At 37.4% G+C, this 24,425-nt stretch overlaps 4 protein-coding genes across 4 annotated transcripts; 2 read left to right on the top strand and 2 right to left on the bottom strand.

Annotated features, from left to right (window-relative positions):
- Nucleotides 1-2,272, bottom strand: LOC129768192 (selenocysteine-specific elongation factor). The gene is made up of 2 exons (XM_055769663.1): nt 1,189-2,272; nt 1-1,122 (listed from the first exon to the last, which is right to left on the bottom strand). The coding sequence occupies exons 1-2, from the start codon at nt 2,105-2,107 to the stop codon at nt 542-544; spliced, it is 1,500 nt and encodes a 499-aa protein (XP_055625638.1). The 5' UTR covers nt 2,108-2,272; the 3' UTR covers nt 1-541.
- A 2,824-nt stretch (nt 2,273-5,096) lies between these two features.
- On the top strand, nt 5,097-6,185 carry LOC129769138 (60S ribosomal protein L29). Its single transcript, XM_055771218.1, has 4 exons — nt 5,097-5,137; nt 5,272-5,325; nt 5,382-5,446; nt 5,919-6,185. The coding sequence occupies exons 2-4, from the start codon at nt 5,289-5,291 to the stop codon at nt 6,045-6,047; spliced, it is 231 nt and encodes a 76-aa protein (XP_055627193.1). The 5' UTR covers nt 5,097-5,137; nt 5,272-5,288; the 3' UTR covers nt 6,048-6,185.
- On the top strand, nt 6,174-22,732 carry LOC129769136 (RNA polymerase II subunit A C-terminal domain phosphatase). Its single transcript, XM_055771216.1, has 8 exons — nt 6,174-6,310; nt 12,662-12,944; nt 13,074-13,359; nt 13,417-13,661; nt 13,717-13,898; nt 13,957-14,369; nt 21,603-21,969; nt 22,032-22,732. The coding sequence occupies exons 2-8, from the start codon at nt 12,724-12,726 to the stop codon at nt 22,574-22,576; spliced, it is 2,259 nt and encodes a 752-aa protein (XP_055627191.1). The 5' UTR covers nt 6,174-6,310; nt 12,662-12,723; the 3' UTR covers nt 22,577-22,732.
- On the bottom strand, nt 22,611-23,405 carry LOC129769137 (28S ribosomal protein S17, mitochondrial). The gene is made up of 2 exons (XM_055771217.1): nt 23,206-23,405; nt 22,611-23,145 (listed from the first exon to the last, which is right to left on the bottom strand). The coding sequence occupies exons 1-2, from the start codon at nt 23,311-23,313 to the stop codon at nt 22,786-22,788; spliced, it is 468 nt and encodes a 155-aa protein (XP_055627192.1). The 5' UTR covers nt 23,314-23,405; the 3' UTR covers nt 22,611-22,785.
- Nucleotides 23,406-24,425: the final 1,020 nt, after the last annotated feature.

The following is a 24,425-nucleotide window of genomic DNA, read 5'->3' as shown; positions in this document are numbered from 1 at the left end:
CATTTCATAGACATTTCAATATGATGTAATATGTTCTTTATTAGGATCTAATATGATTTAATGTTTCATGATTTTCTTCAGCATGCAACACGATTTACTACAGTACTAAATCGATTTAAATTATATGCTTATACGTCACACAAACTGCATCAGCGTAATATACGCATATGATGCGGACTAATTAACTCAAGAGAAAGTCAGTGAAAAGACTGTTTGCCAAGTGTTTTGATACGATTTGATCATGCTACCCACCACTATGGCGATGCACAGTGTACAACTGTAGCCATGTACAGCGGTAAAATAGATCGGTACAGGTACAGCGATTGTACCGAGTTGCTTGCATGGTTCTAGCGCTGTACATGGTGACAGACATACAATTTTCGAACTACAACGCTAGTACAGTTGTATGTCTGTTATAAGTATTACATACAATTACTCCCAAGGTATTGACAAATGCATGGTAATAATTTTTGCTGCATTCCGTATAACTACATTGATCTTACATTGAATGTGTAGTAAAAGAAAATAGCAATATGGTTCGTTATTGTACAATTTTATTAACGCCATTCTTCTGTTTAAATATATATTTCTTATATCTAACTAGTACTTTCATCTGTTTGTCTTTCATTACAAACAAATCTAGCGTCTGTCTCGTCAGTGGTGACGAAAATCTTAGTCTAACTTTCGAGGTAGCTCCGAAAGTATCTGCAATGATGCCCCATTCGCCTGTACAAAGCTGTGCTTTGAAGCCGATGAAATCCTGCCGGTTGTTACCCACTTTCTTGAACAACCCCGCAGCAATCAGCTCAGTTTCGCTTACAACCCTTTGGATAGTTCCAACTTTTTCTTTTGCTTTAAACAATTTGAGCTGTGGCAAAAGACTCGTAGCGTAATTTTTGTCCGAAATAATGAAGTCTAAGTGGCCGTAGAAAGCAATTCTGCACTGATTCGCGTGAATGTCGGTATCCAGTTTGGACCCAATAATTAAAGCATTCTGCGTGGCTTGAACAGGTTTTTCAAACTCCAACAGTGCAAACAAAAACTGTATCTGTTCTTGTCCATCGGGATTAGTTTCGCAGAGATACTTATATTGTTCTGATACGTTAAAAGCGCTACTGGAACCTTCAAAAAAAGTGAGAGTTGCAATGACTGTTTCATATCCGCAAGTAATGTGAAATTTTGCTTTACTCTTGATAACAGCTTTATAGTACTTGATTACATGCAGCCGTAGAATCGCTGCATGGATATCCAATACATAGCCCGGTTTGCAAATTGTTCCCCTTTCCAACAGTTTTGGATCAAACTGGGTAATGCAAATGCCAATCCGGTCACCTTGACGTGCTACATTTAGGTTTTGTTTGAACATTTGCATTGATTTAACTTTTTTAACAAGCTTCAGCTTGGGAATTTCCACATCTTCATTCAATTTAACCTGTCCTTGTAGCACTGTTCCGGTACAAACCGTTCCTTGGCCTTTTATAGCGAAACAATGATCTACAGCGAAAAGGAATGGCGAATCGTACTGACGCTCTGGAACGAATGCATACTTTTGCAGGACAGTTACTAACGTTTCCAATTTCTCTCCACTTGCTGCCGATAGAGCAACAATGTCGCATCCAGTGAAATCAGTGCCTCCAAGTATTTTTCTTATATTCTTTATTCTTTTTTGAATTACTTTGGGCCTTTCGTCTATTTCGACAGTATCTACCTTATTTAGGACAATAATTATTTTCCGGCAAGTAAGTTCACAGATGACCAAACATTCCGCGGTTTGTGTCTGGATTCCCTTTCCTATGTCCACTACAAGTATCATCATATCGATGATTTGCGCTCCTCCAATAATGGTACGTATGAGGCTACTATGACCGGGACAATCCACAAAAGTAAACTGTAGCTTGTCACAATCGCCACAGTTCTCTCTGAAGTGGTCAGGAAGATCCAATACTAGTGCACTAAATCCCAAATCCAAGGTAATTCCTCGTTGCTGAGACTGTGGGTTCTTGTCGAATGCCGCAGTGCTAGGTATACTACTTAACGCCTTTGCCAGTGTTGTTTTCCCAGAGTCGACATGGCCAAGAATGCCAACATTTAAGTTGAACACCTTCATTGTAGTTTACTAAATTTTTTTGGCTTATCACTTCTATTGACTATGCTTCGACGGTTCCGGTAGCACCGGTAGCACCGGTTACTTGCAAGCTTTGTAGCAATCACAACATATGCTCACGAAACTGTTGCTAGGGTGAAATTAGCCCATTTATTTGTTTTGTGACACTTCTTGAAACCAAACATAGAGATGTCGAGAAGATATTCTCAAACAGCACAAAAAATATTTCAACATGTGTTTAAAATCGTATTAAAAAAAACTAACCACCCCTAATACATAATGCAAGTATGGACTTCTTTTCATGACATCATTGTACAACACTTACAATCCAATGAGTACATATCGAGGTGAAGCAGTAGGCGAAGTATATTTGTATTGGCGACCAAAATATGGTTTCGTAATTATTTGCGTTCTTTACGAAGTGTATATGGAAGAAACAAAACAATGTTCAAAATACTCACGGTTTCATGATGGTTTGAGCCAAATTTCTCATGAAATCTTGCAAATTTTTGTCTTTTGACGGATGACAATTGTATTATAGCCTATTTCCCTTATTAATATGGTGAAAAAACTTAGAGAGTAGTCGTAGTTTTAGTCTTCGAAAGCAGTAACATTTTCAGTGAACGTTGCTTAATTGAAGACTATTTTCTCACATCACACACACCCACACTGAAAGCATAGCAATATTAACTCTTTCCCCTATTATTTAATACGTCAAACATCAAGTGTCATCAAGCGGGCTAGTGAAATAGCCCGCTGAGCGTTCTAGCGCCTTATGTTGTTCAAGTACCCACGAGTGAGACTTGATGTTGTGTGGGAAAGGGTTAATATGGTATCGTTAAAATAAGAAAAGTTCCTTTGTTTCTATGGCCGTGGGGGAGTGAAAATGTTTTACTAAAACATCACTTTTGTTGATTTCCTTCGACGTGATTTCACAAATGTCCATTGCACGCTATCACATTATGTTTATTAACGCGGGAACATCAATAAAATGTATCTATTTCATTGATAACAGAATTATTGAAAAAAGCATTTTCACACGGATGCAGTGGGCAATCAAAGATAAACACAACGACTGACGTCACTATTTGAGAAAAAGTTTTGGCAGCGCATGCTATGTCACTCGAAACTCTACCATCTTCATTACCTTTTTTCCAGGACATTGCTTACAATCCATGTTAGAGTAGCTTTATTTTCAATATTCTCGTACACTTATTTATTAGATTGATAATTTGAACTTTATTGTTGTATCCGCGAAACATTCAAAAACCTAAAATTCTAATGTTTCATAACTATAGATCCAAATGGAAAAACTCTCACCCCTTTACAAAATGAACGTCAATTCCACATGAATAACAATAACGTTCATTTAGCTCTCAATCAGTTCAACGAACCCATTTAGGGTGGTTTCAGCCAAGCTGCGCCATTTTGTAGTGTGTATCTTGTTCTACGCCTACTGCTGAGTTGTTTCCGTTTCAAAAACTTGAAAGTCGGACCCAAATAGGTTGAAATTAGATAATTTGAATCTTCTCATAAGTAATTGAAATGACTTCCCAATCCAGTGTTTAAAAATGCTCTCATATGTGGTGAGCTCGATGTTTTATCTGCAATTTCATCTTTATCCGCATACCTTTTTTTTAGGCAGGAACATGCGAAATTACCTTGAATATACAGGAGAGCCCAAAACTTTTTTTTTTGTTTTTTCTTCAAATTCCTGAAGACGCCGAATGCACTGCACCACTGTTGTGAATTTGTGTGCTTTTTCTCAGAATATCATCTCTGAAGACTGTTCTAAGTTTTTTGATTTTGAATGAAAACAATTGATTGATGTTATTTGCTTATTATAATTCGTAGTACTTATTTTTAACCGACCAGTATTGGAATTAATTCAAAATATCCAACATCCACAACCACAATCCACAAATAGAAAATTCTTATCAGAAAAGAAACCTGTTCAAGATTTTTTGCAGAAAACATGATACACCATCAAAGGATATTCATTCTAAACGGAAAATTTAATCATCGTTCATTATTTTTAAATAAAAAATAAAAAATTGTAAACATTTGTCTTTAAAATGTATTCCTTTATTTGTTTCATGCAGTTCCTCCCCGTTTCCTATTCGTAAATATGAAATCGAATATCCGGCCTCGAAGCTTGCCGGATATCCGGTATCCGGCCAAACTGCTATCCGTTTCATCACTAGTAAAAATGGTGGTTTGAGTAGCCTCCAGTGTATGTACATGAGAACGTGGCAAATGATCTAGACACCATTGGTCGACATAAAACACAATTTCATTACGTTGTGGCCAAAATATGCGCGGGAATGCTTACACTGAAAATATTTCGAACGATGGCGAAAAAGGTCGTCGCCTTTGGTCAAGCTGATATATTGAGGCAGAACAGAGTCTCAAGCTAGGAAGATGAATTGGAATTCGATAATGGAGATAAATCGGTATTTTCCGTTGTTGGATATATTTCACAATACGCAAGGTCATAATGAACAGAAGAACTAGAACCGTATATCAGATACACTGTCGGCTGCCTTTTGAACATATAATTTATTTTCTAATATTTTATTTGTTTTTTTTGCGTTCTTATTTTTAATAAAAATATCAATGAATGCTCACATGGACAACAGGGGCTGGGGTATAGTCAATGCCCACGCTCATCCACGGAGGGGAAGGAGGTGAGTGTCTGAAATCGCGATTTTTGTATTCACGTGGTATGTGGACAGCCCCTTAGTTCGTGCAATAATTACTCGAAGGTTGGGAAAAATGATCGATTTTGCGTTACTTTTTCCTTATTAGCGGTTTGTTTTGCATATATTAAGGAAGTGGTATGCTCCAACATATTTTTTAGCACCACGTTATCAAAAAAAAAGTATTTCCTACTTCATTATTCACCTCGAACGAGGGAACAAAATATAACACATCTGGCATCCGCGCTCAGTTTCCATAACTTCCGTGGAAGTGACAAACGGTTTGACAGTGAAATTGTTTGCTCTTTCCGGTTTCCAACTTGTGGCAGTGAAGGTCTGTTTTTGGATGTTATTAAAATTTAACATCAATGTTTTAGTTTTCTGTTTTGAGGTTCAGTACTATTGAATCGTTGTGCCTCATTTTGCTTATTTCGCTAGGTAACCTTCCGTTGTTTTCCATATTTGCAGATTTCTGAACTAATACAATGGCCAAGTCCAAGAATCATACCAATCACAACCAGAGTAAGTTGAATTTCATTGTCGAGGAGATTAAAATATTAATTGATTTTCTCTTACAGATCAGAAGGCACACAAGAATGGCATCAAGAAGCCAAAGCGTCAGCGAAACGAATCAACCCGCGGTGTAAGTAGAATAGAATCTGGGCATTATTATGAAACGATTGTGTTTCAAGGTGCTTCTTTGATACGAATTACATTCAGCACTGCCACTTGAAACAGTAATCAACAAACCTTACCCTCAGAAGACAGATTATTGATCGGTGTGGGATATCTCATATGGGTCGGATGAATTGTAGTTTATGGACATAACTAGTATTCGGTTAACATTGTACAAACGATGCAGTGTGGTTTCTCAACTTTAACAATGGTGATTTCAACCAGGCATATGTATGATGCCCGATTAGGAAGCTCAAGAAAAGGGAGATGGACCGAATAGAACTATGTCGAAGTGCGGCAAAACTGTATTGCTTGAAACACTCAGAAACAGGACTACGGAATGTCAATTTTAGGATTGAAGAGACTTGAAGATTTGATCCTTGCTTCCTATTTAACCTATAGTATTACAAACCTATTGAATAAATTGTTTTTTTTTGCAGATGTGCCAAAAGTTCCTGCATAACCTGCGGTTTTCGAAGAAAGGAAATTTGTCTCGAGAGGAATCGCTGAAGCGAGCTGAAGAGCGCAAGGCCAAGTTCGCTGGTCAACCAGCCCCAGTTAGGCTGTAGAATGTATTTAAATATGAACCTTTTCTAACCGCATTCCCTAGGACAGTGTGGAAGCACCATGTTGGAGTGGTTTATAATTTACCCGAAGTTCAGTGTACAAGAATATTGAAAATAAAGCTACTCTAACATGGATTGTAAGTATTGTACAATGATGTCATGAAAAGAAGTCCATACTTGCATTATGTGTTACGGGTGGATTCCCAAAAGGTAAAAATTACTACCATACGAATTAGAGGAGAGACGTTGATAACTTTGATACTAGAGTAAGTAATAACATTTATTTTCCCGAAATATTAATAAGAGAAAAAGTTGTCACTGTCAGCCCTATTCTGTATTCCGCGGATTTCCATTTCGTTCGAGTCAAAGTACGTAGAGTAAGGAGGTAGTCTACTCCCTACTTTGTTCAAGCGATAGTAGGCAAAGAAAAAAGCAAAAAATAGTAATAAACCAACCGAATCCATATACAGTCAAAGCTCTTTATAGCGACAATCTTTATAGCGACAAATCTCTCTATAACGACATATCCAAAGGTCCCTTCAAAATCACATAGAAATTCTTTTCTTTATAGCGACATTTCTCTATAACGACCATTCCCTGTAACGACACATTACCGCTCATACAAATCATTCTCTATTGCGACAATTTTCAAAATCACGCCATTCACAGTGCAACAATAATGACCTTGATTGAACTTAGTATATGACTATGAACGAAAATAGTCTATATTATGTTTTGTGAACGATTAAATGTTCGCGCGCAACTAATATTAATTTTCGTATACTTTACAAAAACAGAGAAATTAAAATTTGAAACATCACTCAACCTGAACATACGCGATTTAGCTGACGGCTTTCATATATTCAAGACTCTGCTGCACATAATCAGCTGTGCCATTTCGTATAACGAAAGAGTAATAAAAAAAACCCTTCGAAAGAGACGTGATCGCTCTGAAGCTCTCGTGATGCGCAGTGGAAAACTAACTAAACGACACCGTGTAGGTAAAAAGGAACACTGGCACTAATAAAATTCATTCCGCAAAACAGTGATAGAGCGAGGCAAAAAAAAATTATGTCAGTTTCCCTACCTTTGTTCAGTTTCGAGACATCTGAATTCAACACTAATTCAGCTCAGCTTTCACAATACACACAAATAGGAAACCTGGGGGCTGATAAGAGATAGGGAAACTTATTGAAACAAATCAACTTAAGCATTGTTGTACCAGAATTCCGTCCTTGAGAAAATAAACATTGAACCTAAAACGAAAAGTATTGTCCGCCCAACTGTTACATGGTAATCTTTTAAATTCATACTCACGTATCAGTTTGAAGCATAGTTTATTTTAATCTAAATTCCAGTCCAAAACAAACTCAAAGACAAAAAAAATTGATGCTAAAAAGTAAATTGGTTTATAAAATAAATGGTGAATGTTTTCAAAAATTCGTCAAAAAGAATGGGCTCTCAAAACCAACTAGAAGATACTTTACAACGATTTATGCGGGTTTATTAACTAAAAAAGAATTACCAAAGGACAGCTTTTCAAAATGTTTTGATTTAAAGAAAACTTTGTTAGGGGACAAAATTTTGGGGGCTGAATTTTGTGTCTATTGTTTAATGTTTTGTTTCAATTATTTCAGTCAATTTCCTTTGTTATACATATAATTGATTTGTTTCGCAGGGACTTAAGCGTTTCTCTCTTTATAACGACATCCGAATTCTCTATAGCGACAGTTTTTTATAGCGACATTTCTCTATAACGACGGTCCCTTGCGATGTTGCTATAGAGAGCTTTCACTGTAAATTCAAACCTTTTTGACGTAGGACTACGTCTTTCATTTCTGTACCGGGGTGCAAGTTCAAAGTTTCGAAAACGGGAAAGTGACGCTGGACTGTAAGGTTTTGAACGTTAATACCTCTTTACCGGCTGAATGGAGTGGTAACATAATCACTTCATCCGAAAGATAAAATGTCAACGAATTATATGATTGTCACTTATTGGTCCAAAAAATCGTTTCAATAGCTTAAAAATTGTTTTGAAAGCAAGCTATTGAAATCATAACAATCTAGCTCATTGATGATTGGTGATCGCAATGTGTTCCCGAGCACGGACGCAAAATCTAGGCACCTGGAGAAACCGTCATAGAGAATACATGCGAGCTGTGATTTGTTTTGCTCCCTTGCATTAGTGTTTGGGAAACCATAGTGGACACACGCAAGGCGTGAGTACTTCCACTCGCATCAGTTTCTGTTCTTCTTCCGCATGGAACAGCCATGAAAAAGTTTTCATCCGTCATCATAAACTGCATAATCGCTGGCAGTGGTGCAATTTCTTTAACGGCTGAAAGAAATCATATGAGGAGCAATTTATGAAAAACGTTTTAGAAAAAAATATACAACTTTACATGAGATTTTTCTTAACACGAGCGAAACTGAAAAACAAGTATTTAATTTTGCAAATAGCATAAAATTGAATGTATACGCAACTTTTTAAATCTCTACAATGGAATCAAAACAGAACTTCTGAAACACAATTTGCACTATAACCGAAAAATCTGTTTGTATGGCATTCCTGGATGCAGTTTTTCCGAAAGTGCTACAGCCAGAGATGCCAGGTTTAACCCTTTCAGGACCATAAGGTTACGGTACCTTATTAAATCAATTTAGCTATATGTTATGAATCAATAGGCACCCTAAAAACATAATTTATACTAAAAATTCAAAAAACTTTTACCTTTTTTTTTGTTAAATTTATGGCACAAATATGTCCCTATGGTCGCTATTATGTATTGCCAGTAAAAATAATAAAAAGGTACATTCCGAAATATTAAAATAAAAAAATAATTTACAATGGTTACGTGAATATTTAATTAATCCATGATTTTTGCTTGGGACATCGGCGTCCCCGTGGTCGTGAAAGGGTTAAGAACACGTATTCATTTTGAAGACATTTAACTTACTGCGAGGACATTTGATTTTGAGAAAAGATTTTGAAGACATTATGAAGTACTGTAGAACCCCGATTATCCGAGAGTGGGTGATTCGCGATGCGGATTATCCGCGAATGAGAGTTTCATAGTAATTCTATAGAGCTTCTCGAAATTTGTCATCGAGAGGTTGCTCTTTTGTTTCGTGCCTTTAACATTATCTGACCACTGGTGTACATGATATTACAGATGGATAGTTTAATGATTTCTATATTGAAAAAACATAGTTTACACGCTGAAATATCTTCGTTTCGTGTTTTTACTTCATTTTTAGTTATTTGACGCGTTATCCGCGATTTTCATTATGCGCGGTTGCCCTGCCAGTTTTTTTTGACGTATGAGACCTATCCATTTTATTTTTGACGTGGGACTACGTCTAACCGGAATATATGGAGGGTAAAATGAAAACCTAAACACAGAACATGCAGGAAAAAATGAAAGATTTCGAATGCTTATAGCTCGAACATTTCGTACTGGATAGGAGAGATGTTTGCATCACTTGATAGGGAATATTTCTACGCATCTATCGCAACTAACAAAATGTTGTTTTTCATTAGATAAACAATTGAATAACTGTAAAATATTAGGCGTTATCTAAACGCCCTAACTGCATCGTTTTGATTGGCCCGATTTACGGTTTCCCTAACACAGCCATCAAAACCAAGCAGCCTTGGGGAAATCGGCATTGCAAATACATGAAAGTAGGGGGACTTTTGTTCTCATCGAAAAATGTTCCCTAACACAGACTTTAAAACCAAGCAGCGAAATCGGCATTGCAAGCACACGAAAGAGCCTAGAGGCGAGTGAACTGAAAAGTTTAAACCCTCTTAAAGCCAAAAAGAAGAAAAAGAACACACGAAATTAGGGGGAGCTTTTGTTCCCACCGAAATGTGTTCCCTAATAGAGATTTCTAAACCAAGGTGCCTGGAGAAATCGGTATTTCAAATTCATGCAAGTCGGGGGTATTTTTGTTCCGACTGGAATGTGTTTCCCTAACACAGACTTCAAATCCATGAAGCGTGGGGAAATCGGCATTGCGAATTCATACAAATCGGGGGTATTTTTGTTCCGATTGAAATGTGTTTCCCTAACACAGACTTCAAAACCGAGGTTTCTGGGGAAATCGGCTCTGCAAATAAATGCAAACTGCGAGTACTTTTGTCCTCGCTTGCCTTTGTGCAGAGTGGAATATGTCTGTCCTAACATGATCTTCTAAACTTAGGAACCTGGGAAAATCGTGCAGCCACTAGAAGCGAATGAACTTCCCAGTTTCAAGCAAATTCGAGATTCGAGAAGTATGTACACTTTTGGGATGTAAACTTCAGAGGGAAATGTAAAATAACATAATCGTTTGATAATTTTTTTTTGTCTTTATTGGAAAGATTTTCAGCCTTAGGCTGGTTCATCAAACGTTTGATAATTCTTCCTTACATATATTTTGTTCTAGTCATCATACCAAACGTAAAAGGTCCGTCATTAAATTTACTTGTAACGAAGAACGAACAATCAATCACAATAAATGAATTGACTTTACACGGCATTTGTTCATTTTTTTTACTCACAGAGCAAATATATTGAACTCAATTGAATTTGGAAACTGTTTCATTCAATCAAGAATTTAATCAATACAAACGAATGATTGCTAAGCTAAGGTAGTTCCACGTGAACCTTGCGGTTATATCATAGATATAACCCACTAATTTTTTAGCATTGAAATCTATCTAATCCACCTTCATAGAACATTTATCACATCATTTCTAAACTCATAAAATGTAGTTCGTGGTCGCGCAATGTATATATTTGTTCACCTTTATTGAAATAAATTTCAAAACCTCAAGGTAAGTTTAATGAATGCTCTATATACAACAATTATTATAAAGCTTTATTAATCTATCAAGCATTGTTCAAAACTAAGTTATGCATTTTAGTTTCCCTCAATATGATTGTGAAGACATTTTTACGTACCATGTGAAAACATCTGAAAAAATCCCCTGGCATCCATGATTGAAACTCAACAAACGCAGAAATTGAAACGTCAACAGCAATTGAACGAAAAGGTTGCCGACACACGCGACTCGGCATGCTAGGTTGAATCGAAAAAGTTGGTCCGATCTAAGTTGCTAGTTGCTTAGTGCGTATGCTCCCAATTGATTACACATGCTTTCAACTTTTTTGGATGATCGTTAAATTGGGTTCCCTCCTAGGTTGCCTAGTGTGTAGATGGCCTAACGCTTTCGTTTATTTTTGATGTTCCATTCTTCACGTCGACGATACGTTATATGTGTACCGCAGTTTATTCGAGTGATGGGTGTTGCTAAATGACAGCTAAATATTCCCTCGATTCCCGCTTAATTCAACGAGTACATACCCAGCAAACATTAAGTCGTATGAATAGCTATAATTGGAGGCGATATACATACAACCAACCACACATTTGTATGATATATGATGCAGATAACTAGCATATACACACACAAGTGGAGGCGATATACGTATATGCCATATTTTGTACGCATATAAAGCCGTATATAACGATATGCGATGCTTTTTGGACTGATATGCGATTTGATACGACAGATGCCTATCTGTTGTATCTGGAGCACATCCTACTTAAAATTCATTAGACTTTCTACCAAGAGTACGAAAAAACGCAAAAGGTAATATTCATAATGTTCAACAGTCAAGCATACAGCTTGAACACCAGAGCTGATATGCGATGCTTTTTGGACTGATATGCGATTTGATACGACAACGTTACCACTCAATCCATCGATGACATGGAAAATCGTGTTTTTGCATTTTATGCGATTTTAGATATATATGATCGATATTTTGATTGATATTTCATGCGATTGTGATTTGATACGAAATTATATGTGACTTATCATGTGCAAAGTTATACGATTTAATGTTTGCTGGGTATCGAGATGGAGCAGTAGGCGAAGTATATTTGTATTGGCAAGCAAAATAACGTGTCGTTATTATTTGCATTCAATATAGAATGTATATGTAAGAAACAAAACAACGTTGAAAATACTCACGGTTGCATGATAATTTGGGCCAAAATTCTCATGAAATCATTCAACTGTTTATTTTTTAACAGATGACAACTGTATCGTGGCTTATTTGTGGATTCATGTGGTAAAAGTGTCCAGAGAGCAGTCGTATGCTCAGTTCTCCAAAACAGTGACATTTTCGGTGAAATTTTGATTAATTGGTGACTATTTTCTCACAACATACATGCCGCCACTGAGAGCCTTCGAAACATCAACTTCATAGCGTTAAAATAATGAAACTTCGTTTGTTTTTATGAACGTGGGAGGGTGAAAATGGCACACGGAAATATCACTTTTATCCATCTTTTTCAACGTGATTTCACAAATATTCACTGCACGCTATTACATTAGCCTCATATTCAGCAAGAACTCTAGAAAAATGTACCTTTTTAAATGATAAGTTACTTCCTGAAAATAGCATTTTCACATGGATGCGGTGGGCAATCAAAGATAAACCGACGACTGACGTCACTATTTGAGAAATAGATATGACAGCGCATGCTATGTCGCTCGAAACTCTACCATCTTCATTACCTTTTTCCAGTACATTGCGCTTAACTGCATTCATCATTTGTAGATGACGCAAAGAACAACTGGGCAATCCCTCGGTCCCAATATCATCGCAAAAGTGACACAAAAATGGCTGAGGAAAACCAAAACATCATTCACGCTCCGACGGAATATGCCATTAAAATAAACAAATGGAAAGTGCGCGAGGGTTATCCGGTCACCAACGGGAACATAATATTATTCTACGAGTGTTCGGACGGATCGGAAAAAGACGTCAAGCGTTTGAAGGCGACCAAAGCGGGTGTTGTGAAAAAGCGCCTCGCCAGGGAAGGTGATGTTGTGGATAAAGGGTAAGTGTGTCATTTAGTGGTTAAACTTGCCGGTTTCGTATTGGCTTGCGCGGCAAAAAATGTTTTTTTTCAAACTCCAGCTAACTATTAAGAATTTTCAAAATGCCTTGATTCTTTGTTTGAATGCAGAAAACCTTTGCTGCAGCTGGAACAATGCAGTCACACAACGGTGATAAAGGATATGTGCGCGGACTGCGGTGCGGACCTTCGCCAGGATGACCAAGGAGGTGGATCAACGGCATCCGTTCCGATGATTCATTCAGTGCCGGAGTTGAAGGTTACTGAAACATTGGCGAAAAAATTGGGACAGGCCGACACAGAGCGTTTGTTACAGGACAAAAAGTTAGTACTACTGGTGGATCTTGATCAAACGTTAATCCACACAACTAATGACAATGTTCCCAATAATTTGAAGGTATGCTCATACGAACGACTCGTTTGTCATTTCTCATTCTCTCCATTCTCAAAACAGGACGTGTATCATTTTCAACTCTACGGGCCAAATTCACCATGGTATCATACCAGGCTTAGGCCAGGAGCGCTACAGTTTCTCGTCAAAATGGATCCATATTATGAGTTACACATTTGCACCTTCGGTGCTCGCAACTATGCCCACATGATTGCACAGTTTCTGGACGAGGACGGGAAACTTTTTTCTCATCGAATTCTATCGCGAGACGAATGTTTCAATGCGACCAGCAAAACCGATAATCTCAGGTGAGTGTTTGATGATGATCGACAATATTAGCTTAATTATAATTTTCCCTTCCAGGGCTCTGTTCCCGTGTGGGGACTCTATGGTTTGCATCATAGATGATCGTGAAGATGTGTGGAATATGGCAGCTAATCTAATACAAGTGAAGCCATACCATTTCTTCCAGCACACAGGGGACATCAACGCGCCGCCTGGCATGTCCAAAAACGAACTCGACGGAAAAGGAGTCGATTTCAAAGGTTTCAAATGAAACATTCGGAAAAATAAGGTTGCGTCCTAAATTTTGCTTCTTCACAGATCTCATGAGTCAAGTTGCGAAAGATAAGAAAGACAAAGCAAAGGAAAGCAGTCGACCGCCAACACCAACAATTGAAACGGATGACGGGGTAACGACGGAGGAAGATCCACCGTTAACAGAATCGTCAACAACTTCGAAAGAAACTATCAAAGAACACCCATCAAATGAAGAACAAAAAGAGAAACCGCCTGAAACACCCTCAGAATCGGATGAAAAATCGGAGAAAGGAAAAGTTAACGATTCAAAAGATGTGAAAAGTAAGAAAGACCCTGATGAAAAGCATACTGCAGAGTCGCTCAGTGACGATAATCTGATCCATATAGAGGACCCAGATGACTATCTGTTGTATCTGGAGCACATCCTACTTAAAATTCATCAGACTTTCTACCAAGAGTACGAAAAAACGCAAAAGGTAATATTCATAATGTTCAACAGTCAAGCATACAGTTTGAACACCAGAGCTGGTACACCGCAAATGACGATTTTTTTCATAAATTTTATTTTTGATTCTGCTCAAATTCCATTCCACTCTTTGTTTTTGAGATGCTTTAAACTTTGCAGCTCATTCGCCTCTAACATTTCTGCTCAAATTTTGCAGATGTTAGAGGCGATCTTTATGACCTAAAAGGACGAATTTGCTCACAGGTTTTCAATTTTGACTTTAGGCTTAGTTTTGAGCAGAGCTGCATTTTTTCATCAATGTCACTAACAACTGACGAGGCACGTTAGTCACTTCCTACTGACAACATTCTCGGTCGAATGGTGACTGACAGAGTACGATGCAACAATTTGCCTGTTACTGAGTTTTGTCAATACGCTTTGACCGATCAAGTAGGCGGTAAAATTGTCCATAATAAATTGATGATTGTCGCAGATTGCATTTTATTTTCATCGAGCAAAGCTTCGGTTTTCATTCCGGTTGTTGCTTCTTGTATTTACTGAAGTAAATACTTTGGTGAACACGCGATAACGTGTGAGCGATTGCAAACCATTTAGGCAATGGAATATATAATTGACCAAAACTTGAACAATCTCCACATGCTGAAATAATGAAGAAATTTCTCTTTTCGTTAAAATTTCTGCCTGACATCGAAAATCACGCATTTGAAAGTCCGTTTAGACTCAGTTATATCATTTGTCCTCCTGGAAGTTTTAGCATTTTATATAAGAATGGTATTCAGGTAGCAACGTGAACAAATGCATCCTGGTAAACGTGTAAACCTCCATTATATCAGGTGACATGGTATTTCTTGTCTTGACGATCAAAGTGCGCTGACTTGCAACATTCTTTGATGGTCAAAACAATCTGACAAACTATCTAGCATCAAAGAGTGAGGAATTTGTTTTGTCGGTTTATATTTCGTTGCACGTCGTTTGGTGGTAATGTTGCAATGGTCGTCATAGTAGCCCAAATATATGCAGTGACTGTGACAAATTGCAGCTCTGGTTTTGAGAAGGACCTAAACAAAAAATGCTTGGTAATTTTCAAAAAAATTTAACTCAGAAACGGTTGGTCCGATTCATTTGGTGTCTTCCGCAATATTTTGGTTATTGGGGCTATATGGAGGAAATTTATATTGCAAAATATTTTTTTTTTCGAAATTAACACTTAAAAGTTAATTTTCTCAAAAAAGGTGTTTTTAATACGGCCAGAAAAAAAATGATGTTTTCATCACAAATATTTATGAAAGTACACATTATTTGCAGTCAAAAGCGTGCACGGCAAAATTTTGGTAAATGCTACCGTTTCTGAGATACAGTGATTTTAATATAAAATTCTCAACTTTTGGTCGTTTTCGAATGTTTTTCGAGTTTTTTAACCTAGAAGTATATTTTCCTAAAAGTAGATAGTTTTTGACCGCAATGCTTAAATTAATTATGGTTAATTTTTATGGTATAAGGTTGTGCAAAAAAATTTACATTATAACAAATTTTATTATTTTTTTATTTTCCAAGAAAAAAAATTCTCAAAAAATAACCTTTCGATGTTTGAATTGTTTTGAATGTTGCAGCGCATAACAAATATTACTTACTGCAAAGTGGATCACTATGAAAAAAATGGCGGACGAAAATATTATTTTGTGATATATATTTACTCATCGAGTTATTATTCTCGATCTGAACATATTTCATTATCTTGAATCGGTTTAAATATTTCGCCTTTTATTCGTGAATTTATTATTTGAATTTATGATTTTGTCTATAATTTTTTTCCGTGTATGGTCGGTGTTCTGCCAGAACTAACCAAGCGCCTGTTTTTCAAAATTGAGTTACATACACCAAGGGATGCAGAAACTGCTTATCTATCGACAATAAATTAACCTTGTCATCCGGAATTTATTCCGGATGACAAGGAATCGATTTTCGAAATTCATTCTGAGGTCAATGTAATGGGGACAAACTTTTGGGTAAGGAATCGAGGCAAGATGACGCGATTCGAGTCCACCGCCGACCCGCCGTCGAAAGCGGCGGTGTCTCGCGAGCGAGCTTAGCGAGCGTCGAACGGCTTACTTTTGCCCGAAGCGTAACGTTTTCCCGGTAATTTTTGTTTTGAAGTACAGTACCGCGTCACAATATTTCTAGCCTGCTACACTTTTTCTAATCTAAGTGGTTTTTTTATGTTGCAGTCGTTTTCTGGATCCATTTATTCCGGGAACCACTATTTATCAAATTACTCAAGGTCGTTACAAATACTAACGTTTTGTGTGATAATATTATATTAAAAATAAATATTCTAGTGTAGGGACACGAATTTCGGACGATTTTTCGAGATCCGTAAAAATAAAACAGAATATTTCTAATATCCATGATATCATCAATTGTTCATCTATCTTTTAACAATAAAACAAAAATTAAACGAAAAAAATATTCATAACCTGAATAGTTAAGAGCTGATGAAGTGAGAGGGTTCAAAAAAAAGTTGTGCCATGGCGTACACGATTCCAGCCCTTCTGGTTATCTGAAACAAAAAAATCGAACAGATTCTGAATCAGTGAAGATGCCGCTATCGCATGAATCTCGGACAAGTCAATGACATTTTTTTTTACAAAATGACGGCCGTTTGAAAAACAAAATGCGGTTTAAAACGTTTTTTCTAACGTTTTCCGATTTTTTTAAAAATAGCAAAAATTTGAAAAATATAATTTTTTAGAATTTAGAAATATAATCGGTTCAGTAGAACTTGAGATATCGTGTACGCCAGTTTGAAAAAACTAGTTTTGAGAAAAACGCGTTTGAATGTCATTGTTATGGCCGTCGCGTCACTAAAATGGCTCTAACTCGGTAAATAAAAGGATTTTCGAAATGTCCTGTCTAGGGTATATTCTTGAATGCTAAAAGTACAGAAACATGAAGGAAAAATTTTTGGATTTTTTTCAAACTTCTAGACTAGAATACTCCCTTAATGTACTTGATTCACTCTGGATGCAACTATAATTAAGTTTTGCGTGTCCAGCAGCTACATAATTTTGTTTTCCACTTTATTCAAGATTTTGAAACCGAAATTAATAGAGATGTAGGCTCACAGCATGAAAGGGAGGATTTTATTGAGAAAGACTTGACAGAAGACAAAAGACAAAAGCAATACTTCAAATTGAAGATTACATCTATTATTGAGCTTGGGTAGACTGTACAATTCGTAGTTGCTCTCCGTGATTGACCTGAACCAACCAAATTGCACAAAGAACACACAGAATGACGCTTGGGACTAGCAAATCATTCTCGTTGTGCAAATTTCGGTGATTCGAGCTTTGAATGGTCAATAACGACGCCGGCCACGTCCTTACAGTCACCGGGGGAAGGGAAGGAATGTTAGTATGATATTCGCCGCCCGAAGGCCAGAAGGGTCGCCTACAAATTGAAAATTACATCTATTATTGATACTTAACTGCTTTACAGCCCAGTTAACGTACGCCCTGTTATAGATAAGTCCAGTTGAAGACAGTCCAGTTAGCGAAATGCTTCTGTATATGACGGGGTGGCCAACATCTTAAGCGAGTGTCTTCTGGGCTGCGGCAACATGGGCAATTGTACAGTGAAAAATAATATCAATGCTAGGAGGATGGGAGCGATTATCATGCGAGGATTTTATCGGAGAACATAGAACGGAGAAAGTATCGAATTTTCATTAGGAGAACGTAGATTTGTCGCATTGTCTCAAAAAACGTAAGCAGGCCAACGGTATTTATATTTATATCATTTCGTGTTCCGATAGTTCAACGGATGCGGGCTTCCGATTCAGATCAGTGGAAGAAGTTGTCTCATCTTGTAAATAAAACAAGAAAAAGTTTGCTGTCACTAAAATAACAAGCGACGACTTTTACTCCACTGAAGCGTTGCAAAAGATAATTACTAATAGAAAAAAGGATAATAACAAAGACAATGTGAACTGGCTGAGTATGAAAGTCATTCTTGGGGTGGAATCGAAACCCGGAATACTTATGTTTATATATAGCCACGGCCCAGATTTCGTCTGCAGAAGATAAGATTCTCATTGTTATCGAGTAATTTTTCTCTTCCAATTTATCGAATCATCGGTGAAGTTTTATCATTTTTACTTCAGAAATATTGATGAAAACAAAATACTAATCGACTAAAGACGAACATTTCGTTTTTGGAACAAATTGATTATCTCCTCCTTCTTTGTTTAACATATGCCCACTAACTACGTTTGCAAGTACAACCAGATATCATGGACGAATCAGCAGAACGGTTTTTAAAATGTAATCCGAATTTGTCATTCCGAATGTCGGAAGCTATTTTAGACATGGAAAAATGATACAAATTGCAAGCCCAAGCCTTTTTGCTCGATCATGTTTAAGGCCTATTTGAAGACCACCAAAACTTCTTGAGTACATAAACTTGAATTTTCAGATAGTGGTCATCTTTCCCACCCCTGGTGTCCGTCTTTCCCGACTCAATGTTATTTTTTTTTAAATGCCGGACACATTCATTTTGCAAAATTTCTGCATCAAAGACAAATTTTATAAAAAAAAAAGAGACATAGACTATCAATTTGTGGTGAGATAGCTATATATTTTTTGTGAAATTCAAGAAAAAATCAACGTTTACTTAAGGTATCCGTCTTTACCACCCTTCCCCTATATTCTGCTTTGGTATCCATCGATCGCTAGGTTATTCCACAAATCAGCTAACGATTCCCCTGCAAGTGAGATCCCTCATGACCACGAAGAAGTATTTAACCTGCCAGAAAAGAGACAATCCAACTCAGTTGAAACTAAAAGTCATTTTTTTCAATATTTATGTGTTATTTTATAGTTATTTTATAGACATTCATAGTCTCAGTGCTTTGAAGACATTCTGCTTGTAACACGTGAGCAATAAAATAATAGATTTGATCAACCACGATCAATTAGTGGGAGCCCAAACTTCAAATTGAAATATTGTTTTTGGCGCTTGGTCAGTTCTGGCTGAACCCCGACCACATATAATTAATAATCTTCATGTGTAATATTTGTTAAGGGTTGCAACATCCAAAACATTTCAAGCATCAAAAGATTGTTCTCTAAGAAATAAAAATCATCACGAAAAATAAAAAAATAAGATTTGTCATCTTTCTATCTATATAAATAAAAATGGAACGCAAAATATGTTGCCAATTTTGTTGTATTCGTCCCTGCCCGTAGATCGATGTTATAGTGACAAAATTTTAAATTTTTTGAAAAGCTTTGAGAAAGACTTTAAAAAAAATTCTCATATGTTCTACAATGACATTGATCTTAGTCCAATTGGAATTCACGTTTGCAGAATTAAGCTCCGTGTTCCGTTGGTGTGAAGCGAAAATGGCAATTGATTCTCAGGTGCAACAACGCCCTTTGAAAATTAGAATTATAAATGAAAATTTACTTTTCCGAGCACTCGCAGGTCCTCCTCGAGCATTGTCCACGTTTCATGCCCGTAGAGTACAACTGGTCTAAGAAGCGTCTTGTGCAGTGTACATTTTGTACTTTGGCTCGTTCTGTTCGACCGCAATGGTTTGTTAAGCCCGTGATAGGCACGACTTCCGCTTTTAATACGCCTCCAAATCCCACGGATGTTGTTATTGTTCGTCTTCATCAGTGAGCCAAAGTAGACGAATTCGTCAACAACCTCGAACTCATCGCCGTAGATGTAGTTACACTACAGTCTCAGCGGCGTCGATCGGCTTCGGTTCCGCCTGCCGGCATGTACTTCATTTTGGACGCATTTATCTTTAATTCAATCTTCGCTGCTTCGCGTTTTAGTCTGGTGTACGCTTCAGCCACCGTCGCAAATGTTCTGCCGACCATATCCATGTCATCAGCAAAGTAGATGAACTGACTAGATTTGTTGAAAATCATGCCCCTTGTGTTTATATCCGCTCGGCTCATAACACCTTGTAACGCTGTGTTGAACAGCAAGCAAGAGAGGCCATCACCTCGCCGAAGTCCCCTGTGGGATACGACAGAACTCGACAGTCCACCCGAAATCCGCAGACAGCATTGCGTACCATCCATAATAGCTTTAATCATTTTCCATAGCTCTTCGCGGTCGAAGGTATCATGCGCTGCTTTGATATCGATGAACAGATGGTTAGAATCATGTATTTCTGTATTTCTGCTTGAAAAACTGTAGGCCACTGTCCCATTGAAATTGGCATGTCGATTCCTGGTTCAGTAATCCCAGCTCCCGTAGATTAACCAATTTTTAAACTTAGAGAGAAATATTATTTCCATGTGAATCAAGTATCTTGAGCGAAAATTGTGTCTGATGATTTATATATATTATATTTATATTATGATGACGAGTTTTGGTAGAAGTACTTTTGCGATTGAATCCATGAACGTTTGGTTAGTAAGAAATCCTGAGAATTCGAAAGGATTCATATAAAAAAATCCATTTTGGGCGGGACGAAGTTCGCTGGGTCATCTAGTAATATATATTTTTTTTATCATAACCACATTATTTAATTATTTCGAGCATTACGGTCAAAAATTATCTACTCTTTTAGGGAAATTTATTTTTAGATTTAAAAAAAAAATGAAAAACATTCAAAAGCGACCAAAAGTTAAGAACTTTCGGTAAATTTTATTTTAAAATCACTGCATTTAGCAAAATTTTGCCGTATATCTTTTTGACTGCAAATTATGCGTACTTTCATAAAATGTGGTCTAAAAATAATTATAAAAAACATTTCAACAATTTCAAAAATCCAATTCTTTGCCAAAAATATCTTTTTTGTCCATTATTTCTCCGTTTTGGTACACTGAGCAATAAACTTCATTAGTTGTCCGATACAATATTTAATATCTGCAAACCAAAATCAAAAACACCTGTTTTGAAAAAAAAATTGAGATTCGAGTGTTATTTTCTAAATAAAATAAAAATAAAACTTTATTTTTACCAATGCATATTTTCTCCATATTGCCCGGAAAACACCAAATCAATTGTACCAACCGATTCTTTTATATTTTTTGAAAATTTTCACACAATGTTTGTTTAGGTCTTTCCGAAAGTTGGAGTAGATTAGAGTCAAAATGGAAAACCAATGTTGCAAATTGTTCTTTTTGATCAACAAGAATGCGTCTGCAAAATTCGAGTAAAATAAAAAATACAAAAAATCGACCTTCGAACTCAGATGGAATCACTCACCAGTATTCTTTTCCAGATATCCGACCTTAAAACGCTCATCCCGTGGGTGAAGTCTCAAGTACTGATAGGCTTCAAGTTAGTGTTTTCTGGTTTAGTCCCCAATACGCTTAAGCTGGAAGAGAGCAAAGCATATCAGATAGCGCGAGGTTTGGGCGCGAGTGTGACACAGAACATTGAGGCAGCCACGACACACCTGGTAGCGGTTACGTTCGGTACATCCAAAGTGAACAACGCTCGGAAGAACAAAAAAATCCACATAGTGACACCCGAATGGCTCTGGACGTGTGCTGAACGGTGGGAACATGTCGACGAACGGTTATATCCTTTGAGATCATCGAAACCATCTAAAATGCGACAACCTCCGCCCCATTGTCACAGCCCCGGTAGATTACCTGTAGCAGAAGTGATCCCAGTGAAGTAATTAATGTGTATTTTCTTCTTCCAGAACACGCAGTCAACTACGGCGATAGCAGGTGCCCTGATGGACCATCGAAAAGCGCTGCCGCTGAGCAAGAATCCCTCAAGTTCATCGATACCATTAATCCGCTGTTAAGATTCTCCAACGATGATCTGGACGCAATGAACGATGATTTTGACGAATTCTTCGAGTCGGACGATACCTCCAGCGATGATGAACCGATCGATATTGAAAACCCTCCAATGAACAAATCCTTGCGAAAGCGGAAGCGTATTGAGGAGAAACGAAATCGTCACAACATTTTCAAGAAACCCGAAGGAGTGGACGATGAGAGTTCGATGAAGGCGTTAATGAGGTCTGATGATGAAAATGACAACAGTCAGACAAACGTGAGCTCGGACGAAGACGAGAGCCCTAGTGCGAAGTTCAGACGGGGAGGCGACCTGCCGTCAGATTTGGATATGGGCTCGAACAGCGAGGGAAGTAATGATCCAATGGATGATGTCGACGACGGGGACTGGAATATGATGGGAGCGGCTCTCGAGCGAGAGTTCCTAGGCTTAGACGAGTGAAATGAGAGTGACTGCGCTGAAGTAAGTAGTGGTAGTACAAAAGTGAACAGTGACCTCACTGCGGTTTCCTAATTTTTGTATACTTTTCTGTTATATTGTACAGGATAATTAAATCTCTAGCATTTAGAAGAAAGCTTAATTTATGACCTTAGTTATTCTCTAAGTGTACAAATGGCATTTTTTTTTCTTTGTAAACCAGATGACACGTCTCACACAGCAAATGGTTGCTCCTTGCCATCCTCGTGATACTTAATATAAGTTTCGCCGTGGGTAAAGTCCTTCGTTCCTTCAAGTCGGCCTCTGGGAGGAGCCTTATCATAATCGAATGCCTCCTTCGATTTACCGAACAAACGGTTCGTTTCCTCAATATCGTCTCGATACTTCCCGACGCTCACTTTTTTCCCCGTAATAGGATCTGTCACGTCTCCCAATGGATAAACAATCTCCTCTACTGCATGTGTTATAAGCTTCGTCAGTTTCTCAGGAAGTTCTTTGATCAACACGATATCGCCGGTTTTGCATTTTTTGCTTGGATCATGCACGAAATAAAATTCGTCTTTTTTGAAATACTGGAATAGCAAAATAGGGCTACAAATTATGCAACACAATGACACAGTTGGGATGCCTACCATATTAAGTTTGGTGTCAAGATCCATTCGACGAACCCGTATCTTCGATGCGTTTTGCTTCACGCAAGGAATTACTTGACCCAGCAACATTGCAGTTCGACTTGCCATCGTGAATACGTACAATATGCGGAAAATCGAATATATTCGAAGATTAGGTGATGACTTTATCTGAACACCGTGTAAACAATGTGAATTGTGATTGATATACTAATTCTGTCATGTGGAATTTGTTTACAAACTACGCTACACACTAAATACCATGTAGCCAAAGGGATTTTTTTCTCTACCCAACTCAAAATTATTTATATTAATCAGAGATCGAAATTCTCGCTCGGCTGCGCGATAAATATTCAGTCAATCAATCTAGTTTTCGATTTTGGTACTGAAAATATGGAGCGAAAAATCAAAGCTAACTGTACCAACATTAGTTTGTTAGAGCAGCGTCCAAACGATCTGCATTTGAACAGCGTCTGAACTGTACAAATAATACTCCATCTCATTTTCACTTCACGATGAAACCCAATATTGCCGCATGTTTTCAGCTGTACTGAAGAAGTGAAAAACCATTATCGGCATCAAGGAGTCATTGAAAACGAAACCATTTTTCGGCAATCATAACTCACCGAAAAATAAAAATCGGCTTTGCGTTTCTCGCGAGAATCGAAGTGAGCGTATAACATTCTCTCGCCTCCTATATTCTCAGCTATTTTTCTCTGTGGGTGAAAATGGATGTTTTTCGTTTCAAATCGGCGAGCATTTCGATCTCTGATCTTAATAAAGTTATAATTTACAATGCAGAACTTACTTGCATATTTCAGTGGCAGTGGACAGAAGAAAAAAACAAATCACCACCAGTTTGAACGACTCGTTGAACCAATGAAAGCGAATGTAGACATTGCTCGAGGTTTTCGAAGAGGCAGTTCTAATATAATCCCGGTGGCGGAAAAGTTAGAGGAATTCAGGGAGGAGCTTAATGCACTGAGACCACAAGTGTGTCTTGGTCCAAAATAGCGGAAAGTAAGTGTTTCTTTTACGATACATATAATTTTCATACGTAAATTTTATCATACTCTTTGAATTTCTTTCAATCGAATTTCCTACCTAAAAATAGCTTACTCCTGCTACGTTACTTGGTACGTTACTTTTGCCAGCAATTTTCTTTTTTAATGCTATACTATGCAAAACTTTCTGTACCATATGCTAAAGCTGAAATAACAATA

This window comes from Toxorhynchites rutilus, chromosome 2 (genome assembly GCF_029784135.1).
Source record: "Toxorhynchites rutilus septentrionalis strain SRP chromosome 2, ASM2978413v1, whole genome shotgun sequence".
NCBI lineage: Eukaryota > Metazoa > Arthropoda > Insecta > Diptera > Culicidae > Toxorhynchites > Toxorhynchites rutilus.
The sequence above is the reverse complement of the archived record's forward strand: the minus strand, read 5'-3'. Positions and strand labels throughout refer to the sequence as shown.

What these genes read in the sequence shown, in the direction of transcription:
- LOC129769137 (XM_055771217.1), bottom strand. Translation starts at nt 23,313, where the DNA reads ATGGCAAGTCGAACTGCAATGTTGCTGGGTCAAGTAATTCCTTGCGTG. An exon ending in TTGACACCAAACTTAATATG is followed by an intron (nt 23,146 to 23,205) that starts GTAGGCATCCCA and finishes TTGCTATTCCAG; the next exon opens with TATTTCAAAAAAGACGAATT.
- LOC129769136 (XM_055771216.1), top strand. Translation starts at nt 12,724, where the DNA reads ATGGCTGAGGAAAACCAAAACATCATTCACGCTCCGACGGAATATGCC. An exon ending in AAAAGGAGTCGATTTCAAAG is followed by an intron (nt 13,899 to 13,956) that starts GTTTCAAATGAA and finishes GCTTCTTCACAG; the next exon opens with ATCTCATGAGTCAAGTTGCG. An exon ending in AGTACGAAAAAACGCAAAAG is followed by an intron (nt 14,370 to 21,602) that starts GTAATATTCATA and finishes ATTCTTTTCCAG; the next exon opens with ATATCCGACCTTAAAACGCT.
- LOC129769138 (XM_055771218.1), top strand. Translation starts at nt 5,289, where the DNA reads ATGGCCAAGTCCAAGAATCATACCAATCACAACCAGA. An exon ending in TCATACCAATCACAACCAGA is followed by an intron (nt 5,326 to 5,381) that starts GTAAGTTGAATT and finishes TTTCTCTTACAG; the next exon opens with ATCAGAAGGCACACAAGAAT. An exon ending in GAAACGAATCAACCCGCGGT is followed by an intron (nt 5,447 to 5,918) that starts GTAAGTAGAATA and finishes TTTTTTTTGCAG; the next exon opens with ATGTGCCAAAAGTTCCTGCA.
- LOC129768192 (XM_055769663.1), bottom strand. Translation starts at nt 2,107, where the DNA reads ATGAAGGTGTTCAACTTAAATGTTGGCATTCTTGGCCATGTCGACTCT. An exon ending in CTATAAAGCTGTTATCAAGA is followed by an intron (nt 1,123 to 1,188) that starts GTAAAGCAAAAT and finishes CTTTTTTTGAAG; the next exon opens with GTTCCAGTAGCGCTTTTAAC.